Raw genomic sequence first — 18,128 nt, 5'->3', positions numbered from 1 at the left:
AATTAACCCCTAATTAACCCAAATAACCAGTTAATTAATTAAGTTAATGGCTGGTTGTTGAATAAATGGTGAAGTGTGAGTATTGTTTCGAGGGTTCTGCCGTTTTACGGAGATCTTTTTCAGGCCTTCCATCTTGTAAAACTTGTTTTATAGAATCTTTCGAGAACGATATTTACGAGTATATTATGAGTGAGAAACTTATCTCTGATGGTGATAGTGTGTGTATTGGTGTTTCTGGAGGGAAGGATTCCTCGGTTTTAGCGCACGTTTTAAGTAAAATTAAGGAAAAGTACAAGATGGATTGGAATTTATACCTTTTAGGTGTAGATGAGGGAATAAAAGGGTACAGAGATGACTCTCTAAAGGTCGTGAAATCAATGTATGATAAGTATAAAATTGAATTAAAAATTTTAAGTTTTAAGGATCGGTTTGGTTTTAGTATGGATCAAGTGGTAAAATTAATAGGGAAAAGGGGAAATTGCACTGTTTGTGGTTCCTTTAGACGTCAAATGCTTGAAATTGGCGCTAGAATTTTTGGAGCAAATGTTCTGTGTACTGGACATAATGCTGATGATATGGCTGAAACTGTACTCCTCAACCTCTTCAGAGGTGATTTACTCAAACTAACCAACTCTAACATCACAACTTATAGTATTAATAGCGTAGGTGAACTTAATGGATTTAAGGAAGATTTGGACAACCAAATTGATGGGAAAAATGTAAATTTAGAAATAAAGTCAAAATTAAATCAGTCAACTAATAATAAATTAAGGAAAATAAAAAGAGTAAAGCCTTTGAAATATTCATTTGAGAAGGAAATTGTTCTATATGCTCGCTATTTATCTTTGGATTATTTTTCAACTGAGTGTATTTACTCTCCTGAGGCCTATAGAGGCCATATGCGTTCCTTTATTAAGAACCTTGAACTCATAAACCCCAAAATAATACTCAATATAATTAAGTCAGGTGATAACTTTCATTCGGAACACACTTCAAATGGTGAAGCACCAGAAAGAAATTTCTGTCAGATTTGTGGAATTGATAGCATTAATAACATTTGCAAACCATGCAAAATCGTACAACAATTACATAATCTCGAAGGTAATTTGAATGCTATATAGTTAAGTTAAGAAATATAAAATTAAGTAAAAAAATACTCTAAATTTTTATTAATGATCAAAATGATACTAAGATATGATTAATATTATTAATTTAGGCTTAAATGGTAATAATATGATGAGTGATACAAATGAGTTTTGTGATTCTGGAACAGCTAATATTGTTAGTGGAGTTGATTTGGAATCTGGGATAGAAATGGGTAAAAAAGCCGGGAAATCAAATTATATTAACAATAACATAAGAAAGGGTGTGAAATTAAGATATGATGGCTAAAGAATGGATGGAAATTAGTGATAAATCTATCCAAATGCACCTTTAACAGTGGGGATACCTTTTCTAATTTTAATATCATTTTACTTCTTATGTACATATATATCTCTTCTTCTGGCAAATGTGGATTTTTTAAAAAATGACTAATTCGGATGGAAGTTAGTTTTTTTATCCATTTATTTGAATTAATTATTTTCTAACTAATTACATACATCTTTCTTTGTTTCCATTTAATTTATACTTTATTTGTATTTATTTGTTCTTTATTTTTAGATTTAATTAGCTATAATTAGTTGTAAGGTCAGATTTTACACTATTGAGCCATATTCTGGTAATTGTTGTAAAACTAACCTTTCTTACATATTTTTATTATTAAAAAATTAACAATATTTTATTCTAACAAATTATTATTGCAGTAAATAATTTATAGTATATATAATAAATAGTATTAATGATTGTTTAGTGACATCTGTGAGTAATCAGAGAAATAAAATCGTACTGCTTGGTGAGCAGAGTGCCGGAAAGACGTCCATAGTGACGCGTTTCGTGTATGATCACTATATACCTGCTTACGCGGCAACTATCGGGATAGACTTTTTAAGTAAGGTGGTGACTGTTAACCAGAAGACAATGCGGCTGCAACTCTGGGATACCGCAGGCCAAGAGCGCTTCCGCTCTCTAATGCCCAGTTATATTCGCGACTCATCTTCAGCCATCGTAGTCTACGACATTACCAATCGCGAATCTTTCGATCGCACCAGACAATGGATCAAAGATATTAAAGATAGTAATAATCTACAATTATTTAGTTAATTTTATTCTATTTTGCTAATTTTTATATAATTGTATTCTAAGTATAATTTGCTCTAGTGAGAGGAGATAAAGCTGTAATAGTTGTTGTTGGCAATAAAACGGATTTATTAGACAAACGGTAATAATTTATTTTATTTTAATATTTGTTTAGTACTGTTTCATTTGAAGAGGGACAAAGTTTAGCTAATGAGGTATTCCATTACGTTGCTTTATCAAGCAGTAGCCTCGAAGGCCCCTTCTATTTATACAGTTATATACTGTATTTAGTTATATAGCTCTAGGTATTACTTAGCTATACAGTTATTTATACCCTTGGTTGTATCCATCCTTAACTCCCAGATCCATACTCTAAACAACACTTTCCTTAGTTACTTATTACCATATTTTCATATGGTATGATATAAAATGTTATAGATGAATTGTTTCTTTCGGGAAACAAGTGCTAAGAATGGAGATAACGTACAGGAGTTGTTCACTCTCGTTGCTACTGAGCTTTTGAAAACCATCGAACCAGAACCAGTCAGCGATAAATGTATAACTTATTCATTCCACTACTTAATTATATTATTTATTATATAAATATTGTATATGTATGTTTAGTGGTTGATATTGATTTAAAGCCATCGGCTCCCAGTGAAAGTACGAGTTGTGCTGGTAGAAGTGCGGCGAGTTTCACAAGTTTATCAAAAGTTTGTTACCGAAATTGAACTTGTTTTATTAATTTTAATTTTTTCCAATTGATCCCCTTTAAATGGTATATATAATAGCTCTATTTATGCTTGTATGCTGTAATTGTGTAAAATATATGGAAGGCTCTTTTCTGCCCCTAAATCAATCACTTAGACCGATTCATAAGATGTCATTTTTGTATTATAGTCAAAAAAACATGTTGAAGTTAAATAAAACACAGATTTTCGCTCCTTTGAAAAAAGAATACAACACACCTTCCACAGTCTCGAAATTATTTTCAGATTATCAAAGGAATCTCCCGAAAAATCAGGAGAAGAGAAGTTATAAAGAAGTTTTTAAGGATGCTATTGGAGTTTTCAGGGTGAAAACCAAAGTAACACCTCTGGTTTCACTCATTTCAGTTTCCGGATATCTAATACCTTTCATGGTAGCAACAAGGGTATTTTTCTATATAAAAATACATTTCTTAACTATTTATATAATTACATACAATAATAATACAGTTATTTCTGTTATCACTAGTTAACACATTTTCTACTGAGTTATATAACAGTATTAGTATATAAATATTTAAGGATTATTGTGGAATTTTTTTAGAATTATGAGCCTCTATTATTATCGTTGTCATTGCCTAAGTTTGTGGATGACATAGTGACTTCAATGTCAAGTTTGCATAAGTTTATCTCGTCGGTTCCGAATCTGATGGAACTGATTCACCTGTGTATTAATAAGGTCTTCATTTCAAAAAACGAACTCGTACAAAACCACTTCATTAAATTCAACTACACACAAGTATTAAATTCACCTATTTATTATTAAATAATAATAAATATTGTAGAATGTTATTTATTATTTGGATTAGAAATATAATGATTTAGGGACATATATTATCATTATATGGAAATTTATTGTGTCATATATATTCTGATTTCATAAGTAGTCTTGGCCAGGGGTTTTTAGGCTCAGTTATAGGCTACACAATGCTTCTTTCGACCTTCACTCCTCTTCTTTACTGTATGTTCTGTGCCCTAATGGGAACCTATTCACAACTACCCCTCGTATCACAGGCCGCTCAAGTAAGCGTAGGGTCAGATAAATCATACCCAATGTAATTTTATCCATAAACTATATGTTAACTAAGTGTATAAAAGAGTTCAAGAGTAGATTAAGCTTTGAAAGCTCTGGAATGACGACGACCTCTTGCCTTTTCGAATTTTCTTCCCTTAGATCTTACGTAGGGTTTAGGATTACCTTTGACTTCGTTTCTAAAGTGCTTTACAGCTTCCCTGGCCTTAGTTTCACCTCTCAAAAGAGTACACTTTCCGCCAATTGGGCTCCTCGCAACCAGTTGATCAAAGGTTAAAACCTCACCGCCGCTTGCTAAAATTCGCTTCCTTGCGGTCTCAGTAACCCTTAGAGCACAAACACTCAATTTGGGCACCACATCCATTCTCTCATCATCTAATTCATTATTATATACTTATTATCAACTATTTTATAAATAAATTGAGTTAAATATGTGTGGATATATGTAATTCAGATGTTCCTAGTCTCCAAGATATAGTCAGAAGACCGTCGTGAAGGCAAAATTATCATCATAAACATTATTCTAGCTAATTCTTAAACTATTAGTATTAGTAGTGTTATAATATAAGTAGTTAGCATATGTAACTAAAACTAGCGTAACGGTTGTAGAGGGAATCATCCCCAGTGATTCAGTACTTGTAACAGTTCCAATGACAACGGCTGTGTTATTAGGTCTACTTTCCATATGTTTACTGAGTTTAGAAAGAGAAAGAGGGGCTTTATAGCGTCTGGGCATTAATAGACGTTTTAGAACAATCTTATTGAAGGGGAAATCAGTACGTCTTGCGAGGAATTTGAAAAGCTTAACCAACAGGCGAAGATAAGGATTCTTACTGACCAAAGCCTTGCGACCTGGTTTCTTTACTCTTCCGGCTTTTACTAAATCAATACCCTACAAATTATTATACACTCTAGATAAAATAATATATCATAATTATAAAATAATTAGGGATAAGAGGTTACCATTATGGAATTAAAAAATGATAAAAGTTAGTGTTTGTAAAAATTGTAATATTTCATGGAATCCCCACCATGGGGAATCATATTTGTTTTAACATTATTGTTACTTAATTAATTCGTAAGATTAGATTAAATTTATAAATTGTATTTATTTGATTTCTTAGATTACAAAATTATAAGTATAATTTGCCAAATTCTTAGAATTAAGTTGGTTTGGTGTTTCTCACATTTAAACTTATATTCTTTTAAATAAATAGTTTAGTTTATTTAAGTTATTCAGATTTTAGGGTTTAAAACAATTTTTATTGATATTTTAAGAACTATTGATTATTTAATATTACTATTATATATTGTTACATTGTAAATTATTAATATGAATTTTCGTGTGTTTTAAGTGGGATAGATTAGGTATTTGTTAGGGTTTTGTGATTAGTAAAATTGATATATAGAGAATTAAAATCGTTCCAGTCATCTACAATTGGTTGTAATTTCTCTCACTTTACTGAGTTATATTAGAGGGTGGATAAGTGATGAGTAACAGTATCAAGATTAATAATATATGATTTTAGGGTGGATCCTGATCAAAGACTAGGTGGAATCAGAATTGATAGCAGGGTTAACCGGAACTGGTACCAGTGCAGGTCAGGCAAGTAAGTCATCAAAACCTGAATCACAACCAAAATCAAGTTCATCTGCAACTGATCAATCCAGTAGTGGCACTGGAGAAACTCAAGAAGGTCAATCAACAACACCTGTGTCTGAGGTAATAAGTCCCACGGTAGCTAAACAAACGGAAACGATTAAGTCGACTGAGGATGCTTCAGCAAAGGCTTCTGTTACAGTTATTTCTCCCACTAATAGACCTAGACCAAAGAAAACTCCTGAGGTAGCTACTGGCCATAGGACCGCTATTACACTCAACATAGGTGAAAAGGCAAGTAACAGCGCTATTGATTTTAAAGAGGATTATCAGAAAAATGTTACAGTATTTAGTGCCAAGGAAAAATACGCGTTCAATAAAATCGTTAAGATTGATAAATCTGAGACAGTGATTTGGGAGGCCAAGAATGAAACTGAGTATTTTCATAAAGTCTATGTTGATGGTCTAGGAACCTTTTCAAAAACTAAAAATATGAGTCTTCATCTTTGTAATGGGACCTTTAAGCACTTAAATGGGTCTGATTCAGGACCATGGAGTGAGTCTCCAGCTGTCGTAGATCTTGATGTAAGGATCTCCAATAGTAATATCCAAGTTGATTACTTTCAGAAGGATAACTATAGGATATACGTAGCTAAACCTGGTTACACAATCAGAAAGGTTATGAAGTCCAAGAAATGTAGTTCAGATTGTTGCTGTTCAGGGTTGGTTATATGGGAGGCAGATAAGGAACACGCTCTTAAGGTGGTGTTGATGGGTTCCAAGAAAGAACCCAAACACCTTGCCGTACTGATGAAGAGTGGTGAACTTACTCTCCTATTCAAGAGTGGTAAGGGCGAGCCGTGGGAGGATATAACCTCTAGCAAGAATAATATTACTGATCTCAAGATGTATGCTATGGCTGAGGGTGAGAGCGTGGAGCTCCATAAAGGCCACTATTCCATAACCTTGTTTAACGAATTTTATGGTTATTTGTTCTATGAAGGAGTTGGATGTGTAAAGGTTACCCATAATGGTAAGAATATTTGGGACCTGAGGGAGGAACGTGACTTTGGTTGCTTGAAAGGAGTCTTTCTCGATTTGAAATCTAACAAGTTTAACGTCATGAATGATAATGATAGGTGCTGGGTATGTGAAAAGGTCAGGAAGGTTAATCCTGTCACCCTCGATGTCAGCAGTAAAGCCAGTACTGACGACTTTGATTTTACTGTTGATCATAACAGAAACATTAACGTCTACACTTCCAAGGGTAACGCAATGTTCTATCAGGTGGTTAAGAGGGGTGGCACCATTTGCTGTGGTTCAAGATGCTGTGGTTCAGAGACTGTGATATGGGAAACAGAAGATCCTCAAAGGTATGCCAGCAAGGTTTTTGCTGATATCGATAGAGAAAACGTTAGCATATATTTGTTGAATGGTGATATCTTGCACTTTAGTGAGGGTGGTAGGAATAAACCATGGAAGAAGTCTGATAATAAAATTATCCTTGACGTAAGTAAAACCTCGAGTACCATTGGTTATGACTTTGTCCATCATGGTGAGACGAGGACATTCACTACGAAGCCTGGATACCAATTCAAAACTGTAATGCTCAGTAGTTCGTGGACCTGGCTAGTCTGTGGTTCAAGTTGTTGTAAGTCAGGATGTCTTTCAGATGATATTTTTTGGGAATCAGAAAAGGATGATGAGTGGTCAAACATGGTCACTGTGTATGGTGTCGAATCAAGTGTGAAGAACATTAACATATTCCTTAACAATAATAAGGTTAAACACTTTCACAAAATGGTCTTGTGGTGGTCTTGTGAAACTAGCATTGTTCTTAATATTGATGTCAATACAGATAATAGCCTATTTGAGTATAGATCAACCAGAAATTTCGGCCATTTCAATCCTAAGGCCAATTTGACAATCACCATGATTGTAAAATCAACCCTGAAGATCTGGACTGCCAAACCAGAAGATCATGGTCTCAAGGCAGTGTTGATGGGTTCTGGTAAGGATGAGAAATTCCTGTCAATCCTGCTACAAAGTGGTAACTTTGTACTTCTTTGGAAGTCTGGTCAAGGTCAGCCATGGAAAGACATCACTCAGGAAAAGAGTGATTTCTCTGGTATCAATATGTACTCCCTGGAAGAGGGTACATCCAACTATCATGAACTCACCAATACTGATTATGATCCAATAATATTCGAATCAAGATATGGCTATGAGTTTAAAGAAGGTGTCAAGTGTGTGAAGATCACATACAATGATAAGCCTATGTGGAACCATACTGAAGATGCTGAGTTTGGATACCTGAAGGGTCTATATCTTGATCTTCCTAAAGACCAGTTCAGTGTCACAAATCTTAAAGATCAGACAAAAGAACTTATCAAACCAATCACTACTGTTTCTCTGGATATTGATAAGAAGGAGAGTACGGATCAGTATTACTACTTAAAGGATGGTGATTGTGAAAAATACAGTGCTAAGTCAGGGTATGTATTTAACAAGATTGTTGATGGTATCAAGGATATATGGAAGACTACGGATGGTATCTATGGTACTTTGGTAAGGACCAAGTCTAAGGATGATGGAAAATATCTAGCCATACTAATGACTAATAATATGTTCAAACTGTTGAAAGAGGAGGATAATAAGTGGAAAGATATCACTAGTCAGAGGTCAGATATTACCAAGTTGACCTTCCTCGGAGATAAGGATACTAAACTCAAGGCATCAGACTATATGGTTACCATAGTCGATTACTCTTATCAATTCATGTTTAAAGGTGCAGTCAGCTGTAAGAAGATCATGTATGGTGATGATGAGGTTTGGAAACCTAGTGACGATAAAAACTTTTCAGAAATCAGGAAATTTCAACTTGGTCTTATTTCCAACAGCTTCTTTGTCATCAATAATAAATCTGAATTGAAAAAACTAGAATTTAAACCATCTTCTGTAACGGAAGCTGTGATAACTCAAGTATCTGTTGCCAAACCAGCAGTCATTACTGTTACTCTGGATATCAATGCTACTCAGTCCACTAATGAGTTTGACTTTGCTGATCATAATGGTGTAGTCACATTCACTCCCAAGGATAACCACCTGTTCAGTAAGGTATCTCAAGGTACCACTGATATATGGGAATCCAAAACTGATGTCAATGGTACCTTGGTTAGGACTAAGGTTTCCAAGGATATTAAATACCTTGTTGTCTTAATGACTAATAATATGTTCACATTATTCAATCTGGAAGGTGGTGAGTGGAAGGATATAACTTCTAAGAGACACGATGTTACTATGCTCAAGTTCCTCGGTGAAGGTGATACTGAACTCTCCAAGACTGACTATACCGTTAGTATTGTTGATCTATCATTTACTTACATATTCAATGCTGGAATCAAATGTAAGAAGATCAAGCTAGGAGAAGAGGAGGTTTGGAAACATTCTGATGATTCTAATTTTGCAGATATAAAGTCATTTTCATTGGGTCTTGCCTCAAACAGTTTCTTTGTTAAGAACCAGTCTGATGAAGTTAAGAAGATAGAAGAGAAGGCTGAAACTGAAACTCCTGAAGCTAAGGCTCCAGAAGCTAAGGTTCCAGAGGCTGAGGAACCTGAAGCTAAGGCTCCTAAGGATGAAGCCGAAACTCCCGCTACTACTCCTGAAGCTAAGACTGCGGCTCCCGTTACTACTCCTGAAGAGAAGACTACAGTCACTTATGTTACTCTGGATATATCGAAGACTCAGTCTACTGATGAGTTCGACTTCAATGACGAGAGTGGAATTGTTACTTACAGTACTAAGTCTGGTAATGTATTCAGTAAGGTATCTCATGGCACCAAGGTTGTTTGGAAATCCAAGAATAATATATGCAGTACCTTGGTTAGGTCAAAGACTAAAGACAATGTTAAATATCTTGTTGTTCTGCTGACTAATAATATGTTCAAACTGTTCCATGAGTTTGATGTTAAGTGGACCGATATCACGTATAAGAGACATAATGTCACTAAACTGAAGTTCCTTGGAGATAAGGATACTGAACTTAAATCGTCTGATTATACAGTTAGTATTGTTGACCTCTCCTATCAATTCAAGTTCAATACTGGTGTCAAGTGTAAGAAGATCACATACAATAATAACCCTATTTGGACACATACTGACGACTCCAACTTCTCAGAAATAAAATCACTTTCACTAGATCTTCCTAAGAATATGTTTTTTGTCACAAATTATTCTGACCAGAATAAAGAACTAGATATTAAGGTTACTCTTGATATTGAGAATACTAAATCTACAAGTCAGTTTGACTACAGTGATCACAATGGAATCGTTACTTACAGTGTTAAGTCTGACCATGTATTCAATAAGGTTAGTCAAGGTAGCAGGAGTATTTGGGAATACAAGGATCTTTATGGTAGATTGGTTAGGACCAAGCTATTCAGTAATAATGAAAGATTTTTGGCAATTATATTTTATAACAATACTTTCAACCTGTTCCGTCAGTCCGAAGAGGATAAGACTTGGGAGGACATAACCAACACCAGACGTGATGTCACGAAATTGAAGTTCCTAAGTCATAATGATCATGAAATCGCCAAGACTGATTATACAGTAACCATTGTTGACTTCTTTTATAGATTCAAGTTCAAATATGTAGTCAAGTGTGTCAAGATCACATACAATAATAAAATACTGTGGAATCATACAGATGATCCCAATTATTCAGATATAACCACATTTTATCTAGGTATCATTTCAAACCGTTTCTTCGTGAAGAGCATGTATGGCCCTTTTAAGAAACTGCCTGAAACTACTCAACAACAACCTGAATCTACTGAAGAATCCACTGAAGCTGAAGAGCCTGACGAGACTTCTGAAGCCGGAGAAGCTGCAGAATCCAAGCACCCTGAAGTGCCTAACTCCTCTGAACAATCTACCCCTCTTACTTCAAGTGCATCATCTTCCTGAATCTTCTGATCCCACTCCAGTTCCTTGAATCTAATTCCTGATTCCATTGAATCATATGTTAGTTTCCATTCCAATCTTAAGTTTCTTGGTCCTGATTCTGAACTCACTAGTGATTCATATGATCTTATGTATCCAAATCCCAATTCATTGTTATATATTCTTAAAGATTCTATGTGTGTTCTATTACATATTGTTGTTTGGAAACTATCCTGTGAACCATATCCTGTATCTATATACTTTAGATCCAATACATCCAATGACTCTCATGACTCTCATGACTCTCATGACTCTCATGACTCATCTGAATCTATTGACTCTCATGAATCTATTGACTTTAATGACTCCTATGACTCTTCCTTGCCATATTATATTTGAACTGATCCATACTATTATACATATGTTTATGATGGTAATATGTGGTCATTTTGGTAGTAAGTGGGAAGTTGAAACCAAGGTTAATATGGTTGTTTGGCCTTGTTATAGTCAAACTGAAGTGCATTGAATGCAGTTTGAACAGCGGTAAATTCACCTCGACCTTTAGCAGTTGGATCATTTTTCACTTTGTCGTATGTCTTTTGAACAGTATCGTCACCAAAACCGACAAACTTGTCTTTGACCAATTTGGCCTTAGCAACTAGGTCAGAGCCAGTAGCACCACTAAGTTCTCCGAGTAACTGTTCAAGACCCTTTTCAGTAGGGGTACCAGATTTACTAGCGGCATCTTTCAGTTTGTTCACAAGAGCTTTAGCAGCTGTAGCAGCAGCATCACTACCAGTTAGTTGACCGGCTAGTGTACCGGCATTAGTATGTAGTGTATTGGCCAGTTTTCGGAGTCCATTGGTAGATTCGTTACCAACAGTACCAGCCTCATCATTAGCTCCGATGCTTCGATCTTATGTTCGATAATCATAAATGTATATATCATTAACTAAATACTAATTTGGAGTAAATAACACCTAAATATTAAAATAACCTTAATAATATAGTAGATTAATACCAAATAAACTTAGTATAGTCAGATTAAAGTGATAGTGACGGCCTCTTGGTTGAAAAGAGTTTCCTATCCTTTCTTTCAACGTGTGGCATTGGTTTAAGGATTGGGAACTTGAGCTTCTTCCCGTGCATCTGTGTAACTTTAGACTTCTTGCAGTCACTGTCACTCAACTCAGCCACACGGATGATCTGAATACAACTGGCACGGGCACGATGACGACCCGCCATGTCACCATACATCTGTGAAACTGCTCCAGTCCTTGTCAAGTCTCTGTATTCCTTATACATATTATGTGTGCCTGTCCTTGACTTATACCTCAACAATAGGCCAAAATTTTTAGCTTGTCCTTTTTTAGGCTCATTTAACCTGTTACAAGCTAAAATCTCACCGCCAGACCTCTTGGCCTTATTTAGACGTTTCATAAAATACCAAAAACGTGACTTTGCAAGGACTGAATTCTTAGCAAAGATGCTCATTCTATACGTATTTGGGTTTGGGTTCTTCTTAGTTGGAGCTGCTCTGCCAACTATATGATATTGAACCAAATTCTGTCCCAATGAGGGTTTCAAAGATGAATTCATCTTTTTACTCATTTTTCCAACTAACTAATTATACTATATTATGAAAAAATAAGAAATTATATAATAAAGTAAATTAATGGAATCTAAATACCCCATCAACAGAATACTACTAACTCTGATAATTATAACAATGTTAATAGTGTTAAAAAATTGGGAATGATAGAATTATTGTTTGGAATAGTTTTTTAAAGTAAATTTAATATATAACTATGAATAATTAGTGTGAAATCATGAAGACAGAAATATACTGTACTAATACTATATATTATATTATATATAAGATATATATTGTATATGTGTTATAATGTGTTAAAATAGTTAAGGTGTGGTAATATTGAATAAAATTCAATAATATTATATAAGATGTGTAATTCATTATTTTCATCATATTGTTAAATTATTAAATAATAAATTGATTTTAAAATAATAAATTAGTTATTGTGGTTTGACAGATAATTATGTGTTAGTTGATGGATTTGAGTATTATTCGTTATGTGTATTGGGCTCAGTATTGTGTGGTTTCAGGATTCTTTAAGCAAATTTATACCTTTTAGTTATTTATTGAAATTTGTTTTACATTTTCTAATTTTATTTATACAATTTCTTCAAAGTAGTTGAAAATTGTGATGTCGCCTTTAATTAATGGTTTGGGACGCTCTTTGGTTTTAAGGGGTGGAATTTCAGCATTTTCAGGACTCAGAGGCCTGTCTCAAGTTCCTTCCGCCCATACCACAGTAAAAGGAGTTATTAAACACGTAAATTCACCCTTAAGGACCCAAAACTTTAAACGCTTATCTGTATTTGAACCCACTCTCAGACACAACTACGCACTCAATTTTAATAAAACAGTATCTAACATATCATTTTATATTCAAATTATTAGTTATAATAATGTGTTACAAATTGTTACTTATCACGAGATTATACCATTAATATTAGCTATATAGTTAACTGTGTATCTATTAAATTTTGTATCATATGGTTATAGGGTTCTTTGGGAAGTTTAACGCCTTATAATAACAAGTTCGGAGTGAGATATGACGGAGGAGTAGCAACTTTGGGTGCAGCAGTGGCTCTGATGTCAGTGGGAGGAGTAGCTCAGGGCATAGGAAATTTGTTCGCTGCTCTCGTCTCAGGAACAGCCAGAAACCCTTCAATCAAAGAAGATTTGTTTACATATACTCTTATTGGTATGGGTTTTCTCGAGTTTCTTGCCATCGTTTGTATTCTCATGGGCGCCATCATGTTATATTCTTAATCTCATGTTATTAATATATTATTAACTATATTTTAAAATATTTTTAAAATGTATTGTTGAATATTTGTCATTGTAATTAGAATGTGTTAACATGAATTCTATTATTTGGATGGGGTCTGTCGTCGATTTCAGTATTCTTTTATCCTTTTTAACCTCTAATAGATTTATTTTTACAATTTTTAAGTTTTTAATTTTTGTCCAAACAAATATATCGTCCATTTCAAGTTAATTTAGTTTTTAGTCAATTTAACATTTTAATGTGTATTAAAGTTAATTCAGTTATTTTAAAATTATAACATATTAGATTTTATGGAGAATTTCGGGATTTGATGGATTATAAGAATTCGACAAGCGGAACCTATTATAGTTTGGAAGTGTTGACGGAAATATTCAAAAATGAAGACGTCTCATTGACCATCCAGTCATACCCGGAAGAAGTCACAAGACGCGCAGATGATGAAATTCAAATGCTGTTGCAGAACTTTGCACGAGTTTCAAAGAAGTATGAAAACACCCGAATGTTCGACGAACATAACACACAACTGCTGTTCAAGTATAAGCTGCTGTCAGATTATTACGCCCTGATGTACATTTACGCCTCAAAAAATCTGCACAGCTACAAGGCGTACCGCAGGAACCTGATTGACGAGATCGCAGCGAACTACAACGGCTACTACGATTTCATACCCGAAAGCGTTATCAATAACCTTTCAGACGTCGAGTTATCGCATATTAGAGAACGCTGCGCTAAGATTCGAAGTAGTCTCAGAATAGTTGATGACGGGAAGTTCAGCTTAATAGCAATCTTGAAAGACATTGTCTGTGACGACATTTGCGTTCCAAACTCTACAAACCTCAAGTTTTACCAGAAAAACACACAGATGGTTGTTCCAAGTCACATGGTAGAAATTCTTAAACCGTGCCAGTGGATCAAAATACTTAAAGTTAATATATAGCATATTATATATAATAAATTATGTTTGTGTGTGTAGTGGTATGTTAAGTGTATTTGGAACTAGACGGGATTGTTAATTTCCTGAGTATTGGTCTGTATAAGTTGATCAGAGTCCGATTGTTTATGGTGGTGTTTGTGAGATTTCCTGGATAAAAAGTTACTCAGAATGAGCATAAAACAGCCTAAGAGTGAAAAGACCGTGTGCATAATGTGAGATTTCAGAAAGTGTGAAAGAACCACAATGGCGATTCCTAAAAACCCAAATAGAAATAGGAACACATTCTCGGTCCTCTTAAAATTCACTATTAGCGATATACATCCGAAAGGTATTATCAAACATAATTCAATCTAAACCATTATTATACTATTATAAGTAATTAATTGTGAATAAGTTGAGAAAAAAATATTCTTCAGTCAGACCAGTTCGTCTTTAGATCAATTTTAACTATATAAACTAAATAATAAGAAAGTGTAGCAAAAATACAATTTCGGCGATATATTCAAACTGTTCGAAGTTATTGAAGACGTTCAGAAAGCCAAAGACTAGTACGATAAGAGGTAAGAGAATGCAGTCTATGAGGCAGAGTATCCCGGAATAGTTAATGAAAAACTCAATAATAGAATAGAAGCGCCTCTTCATCTAATTTCATAAAAGTTAATATCCTTTTAATAAACTCATATCATAAAACAACCAAATAACTCATCAAACCCAAATTTAAGCTATTATTGATTCAACAAATTATAATAAACATTTAGTGAATGACACATTGGGACACAAGGGTGTGCTTTAAAAATACAATAAAATATAAATTTTAAATTTTAAAAGGAAAAAATGTGTAAAAAATACAAATGGTAAAAATGTGTAAAAAAATAATCAAAATTTAAAAAATAATAATAAAGTTAAAAACAAAATCTAGAAGTTGTATACAAAATAAATTAATAAATTAAAAGTAAATATATGGAACTGAAATAAAATTTTATATAACAATAAGTATTCATATTTATAGGGTAGAGAATAAGTATTAACTGAAAAAGGAATAAATTTATATAATTTGGGAATAAAATTTGGTAATAAATACGAATTCTTAAATATTCTTGTTAAATTTTGGAATTGTGTTTCGATAATAAATCTTTTTGAAAATTATGAATGCAAGTGAAAATTAGAGCCATGGGGTTATACAAGTATTCCAAATCAGCCGTTTCAGCAATATTTTTAGTCTTCTCAGTGTATTTTATCCATTAACAATCTGAGTTTTTTATTATCAAAGTTATATTATAATTATATTCCATTAAATATTCTATTGTCTATTAGAATCTCTTTTTACAATTACAAGATAACTTAAATTATTGAGTAATTTTTCTATATTTTCGTAAATATATTATAAAAAATGTCGCAAGGTAAGAATCTTAGACTAAACCTTTAATTAATCCAGTTATTTAACTATTCACCAAAATATCCATAACGTTATCAGTATTCAACATAGTTTACTAGTAAATATTGATTAATTTGGTGGTAAATAATTTTTTAGAATCTGGTGAGATTTACACTGATTCAAGCAGTACTTCCAGTGATGATGATTCAATCAGTGAATTATTACCAATTAAAAATCCCAAACACGATCCTAATGATGTAAAAGATGAGAGATCAAGTGAATCACCCAATAAGTTAACTAAATCTAAGGGATCTGAACCAGCAGCTAAGGAGGTTTCTAAAGCTGTTGACAAACTGATTGAACGGAACCTTGAAATAGATGATTCATCAGATGATGAAGATAGTGAAGATGAGTTGGAGGTGAAGAGTGAGTTATTTGGTGATTTGGGAAGTAAAGTTAAGGAAACCGTTTCGTCAAATACAAAATCAGTTTCCAATTCACAAGAAACAAATGAAAAATCACAAACACCAAAGAGGAAAAGAAATAAGTCAAAAACTACTACAACTGACACTAGTAAGAATGTGAAAGAGGAACAGAAGGCTGAAGAACAAAAGAAGGAAGAATCAGAGCCGAAACCTAAGAAACCTAGAAAACCAAAAACTAAAACTGAAAAGAGCGTTGAGGTGAAGGAAGAAATGAAGAAGTTAAGTAATGAACAAGTGTTTAAGTCTTTGAAGGATAAGATTGACGATATCCCATTGGGTGAATTAAAGAGCAAATTACTCACAGATTCATCCTCAGAATCATCAGACTCACCTTTGTCCGAAGAATCAGATGAATCAGATGATGAAAGCCCGATCACTGAACCTCAAACTACTAATCGACATGATGGTGATGAAGATGTTTCAGATGATAATTACTTAGTTGAGGAACCTAAGAAGAGAAAGTCAGAAGAAATTAACGGCTTCAAGTCTGGAGAACAATTTATTAACAAGGAGAGACTTAAGAAAACATTTAAAACCAAACTTGATATACCAGAAGGTAATACAACACCCAGTTAAACATACCATAATTAGTTATATACATGGCACTAGCTATAAATGATAAAAATGTTTGGGAATGTTATGATTATAAATTAAATTTATGATTCTTCTGATTATCTCTAGAGTGAAGCTATGAACTTCCCAAAACCCATATTAATTATAGACTGTTATTAGTAGTTCTCACTATTTTATGCCATATATATTTGTTCTAATTTGTGATAAATAATGTAATAGGATGTGAAATATACTGTGGAAATTTACCGGTAGAGTCAACAGAAGAAGAACTGCGTGAATTTTTTGAAGAGTGCGGAAAGATAACTAGAGTAAACAAGTTAAACGGTAAAGGAATAGCCTTTATAACATTCGCAAACGAAGAATCAGCAAAAAAAGCATTAGACTATAACAATTCACCATACAAAGGCCAGAATTTAAGCATTAATATCACAGTCAAAAAAGGACCAAAATCACAAAAATTCGGATCAAACCGTAGGACCAACTTTCACTCTTCAGGATCTAATAGTGGTAATTTTGGATCTAATTCAGGAACATTTGGAACCTCTGGTCCATCAGGGTCAAGATCAGCACCAACGGAGGCTACAAACGAGATTTGCATTAGAAATTTGAACTTTAACAGCAGTGAGGAGGGATTGAGGGAATTGTTTAGCGAGTGTGGCCAGGTGACTAGATGTTACGTGCCAAAGTTTCAGGATACCGGAAAGCCAATGGGAATAGGATTTATATCATTTACAACGGTAGAAGCAGCCAAAAGAGCAGTAGAGTATGATAATACTGACATTGATGGCAGGACAGTGTCAATCCAGTTTGCACTTCCAAGAGGCGGAAGAAGTTCCAGAGGCAGAGCTACCAAAGGTAGATTCACTACAGGAATGAACAAATCTTCCACTTTCTCGCGTTCATTTGGACAAAACAAACCTAACCGTGATGACAACCTTAATGGTACAATAAACCCGTCTTCTGAACAAGATAATAAACCCAAATCAATCATATTTGATGATGACTAATCTATTTACACATTAATATATATTACTATATATTAAACTATGTATAAAACGTGTATAATGAGTCCCATGGTATTAGATTAAGTGAAATTCGGAAGAGTTTAAATTAGTTGCCCACTAGGATGATTCTAATTTCAAGGAAGAGTGAGTAATTTTGAAAATTACAGCATAACTCAGGTTAAATAACCTGAAGATGAATTTTCTAATAATTTTTAAGGTTTAATTAACTAATTCTAATGCATAATTTAAGACGAGAATAGCGTAAATTGCCTGGTACTGGTGTTGTATTCCTATGGATTCTCTGGAAATCATCAAGAAAACATGTTATTCTCCTTTGGGAGTTAAAGCGTAAGTCT

The 18,128-nt window shown here is 33.7% G+C and overlaps 9 protein-coding genes across 9 annotated transcripts, besides 4 other annotated features; 7 read left to right on the top strand and 2 right to left on the bottom strand.

Annotated features, from left to right (window-relative positions):
• Positions 1-65: 65 nt before the first annotated feature.
• TA15185 (uncharacterized protein) lies at positions 66-1,392 on the top strand (the record flags this gene model as incomplete). The annotated part of the gene is made up of 3 exons (XM_946823.1): positions 66-379; positions 416-1,101; positions 1,217-1,392. 3 exons carry the CDS (start codon positions 66-68, stop codon positions 1,390-1,392), a joined length of 1,176 nt encoding a protein of 391 aa, XP_951916.1.
• A 136-nt stretch (positions 1,393-1,528) lies between these two features.
• TA15190 (small GTP-binding protein, Rab family, putative) lies at positions 1,529-2,909 on the top strand (the record flags this gene model as incomplete). The annotated part of the gene is made up of 6 exons (XM_946822.1): positions 1,529-1,547; positions 1,853-2,176; positions 2,260-2,320; positions 2,354-2,393; positions 2,617-2,734; positions 2,803-2,909. 6 exons carry the CDS (start codon positions 1,529-1,531, stop codon positions 2,907-2,909), a joined length of 669 nt encoding a protein of 222 aa, XP_951915.1.
• A 44-nt stretch (positions 2,910-2,953) lies between these two features.
• Positions 2,954-2,998: a sequence feature (Signal peptide predicted for TA15195 by SignalP 2.0 HMM (Signal peptide probability 0.910, signal anchor probability 0.000) with cleavage site probability 0.477 between residues 15 and 16).
• TA15195 (uncharacterized protein) lies at positions 2,954-4,004 on the top strand (the record flags this gene model as incomplete). The annotated part of the gene is made up of 3 exons (XM_946821.1): positions 2,954-3,331; positions 3,490-3,684; positions 3,771-4,004. 3 exons carry the CDS (start codon positions 2,954-2,956, stop codon positions 4,002-4,004), a joined length of 807 nt encoding a protein of 268 aa, XP_951914.1.
• Positions 3,846-3,914: a sequence feature (1 probable transmembrane helix predicted for TA15195 by TMHMM2.0 at aa 217-239).
• A 53-nt stretch (positions 4,005-4,057) lies between the features above and the next one.
• TA15200 (60S ribosomal subunit protein L18, putative) lies at positions 4,058-4,944 on the bottom strand (the record flags this gene model as incomplete). Its single annotated transcript, XM_946820.1, has 3 exons — positions 4,058-4,371; positions 4,519-4,870; positions 4,942-4,944. The coding sequence occupies 3 exons, from the start codon at positions 4,942-4,944 to the stop codon at positions 4,058-4,060; spliced, it is 669 nt and encodes a 222-aa protein (XP_951913.1).
• A 524-nt stretch (positions 4,945-5,468) lies between these two features.
• Positions 5,469-10,549, top strand: TA15205 (SfiI-subtelomeric fragment related protein family member, putative; the record flags this gene model as incomplete). The annotated part of the gene is made up of 2 exons (XM_946819.1): positions 5,469-5,478; positions 5,553-10,549. 2 exons carry the CDS (start codon positions 5,469-5,471, stop codon positions 10,547-10,549), a joined length of 5,007 nt encoding a protein of 1,668 aa, XP_951912.1.
• Positions 10,550-11,569: 1,020 nt separating this feature from the next.
• On the bottom strand, positions 11,570-12,136 carry TA15210 (60S ribosomal subunit protein L18, putative; the record flags this gene model as incomplete). The annotated part of the gene is made up of 1 exon (XM_946818.1): positions 11,570-12,136. One exon carries the CDS (start codon positions 12,134-12,136, stop codon positions 11,570-11,572), a length of 567 nt encoding a protein of 188 aa, XP_951911.1.
• A 614-nt stretch (positions 12,137-12,750) lies between these two features.
• Positions 12,751-13,382, top strand: TA15215 (ATP synthase subunit C, mitochondrial, putative; the record flags this gene model as incomplete). Its single annotated transcript, XM_946817.1, has 2 exons — positions 12,751-12,972; positions 13,113-13,382. The coding sequence occupies 2 exons, from the start codon at positions 12,751-12,753 to the stop codon at positions 13,380-13,382; spliced, it is 492 nt and encodes a 163-aa protein (XP_951910.1).
• Positions 13,167-13,235: a sequence feature (2 probable transmembrane helices predicted for TA15215 by TMHMM2.0 at aa 93-115 and 135-157).
• Positions 13,293-13,361: a sequence feature (2 probable transmembrane helices predicted for TA15215 by TMHMM2.0 at aa 93-115 and 135-157).
• A 329-nt stretch (positions 13,383-13,711) lies between the features above and the next one.
• TA15225 (uncharacterized protein) lies at positions 13,712-14,338 on the top strand (the record flags this gene model as incomplete). Its single annotated transcript, XM_946816.1, has 1 exon — positions 13,712-14,338. One exon carries the CDS (start codon positions 13,712-13,714, stop codon positions 14,336-14,338), a length of 627 nt encoding a protein of 208 aa, XP_951909.1.
• A 1,387-nt stretch (positions 14,339-15,725) lies between these two features.
• Positions 15,726-17,775, top strand: TA15230 (nucleolar, RNA-binding protein, putative; the record flags this gene model as incomplete). Its single annotated transcript, XM_946815.1, has 3 exons — positions 15,726-15,735; positions 15,867-16,751; positions 16,988-17,775. The coding sequence occupies 3 exons, from the start codon at positions 15,726-15,728 to the stop codon at positions 17,773-17,775; spliced, it is 1,683 nt and encodes a 560-aa protein (XP_951908.1).
• Between the last annotated feature and the right edge of the window lie 353 nt (positions 17,776-18,128).

This window comes from Theileria annulata, chromosome 2, assembly GCF_000003225.4.
Source record: "Theileria annulata chromosome 2, complete sequence, *** SEQUENCING IN PROGRESS ***".
NCBI lineage: Eukaryota > Apicomplexa > Aconoidasida > Piroplasmida > Theileriidae > Theileria > Theileria annulata.
Note: the sequence above shows the minus strand (reverse complement) of the source record. Positions and strands in the feature narration are given on the sequence as shown.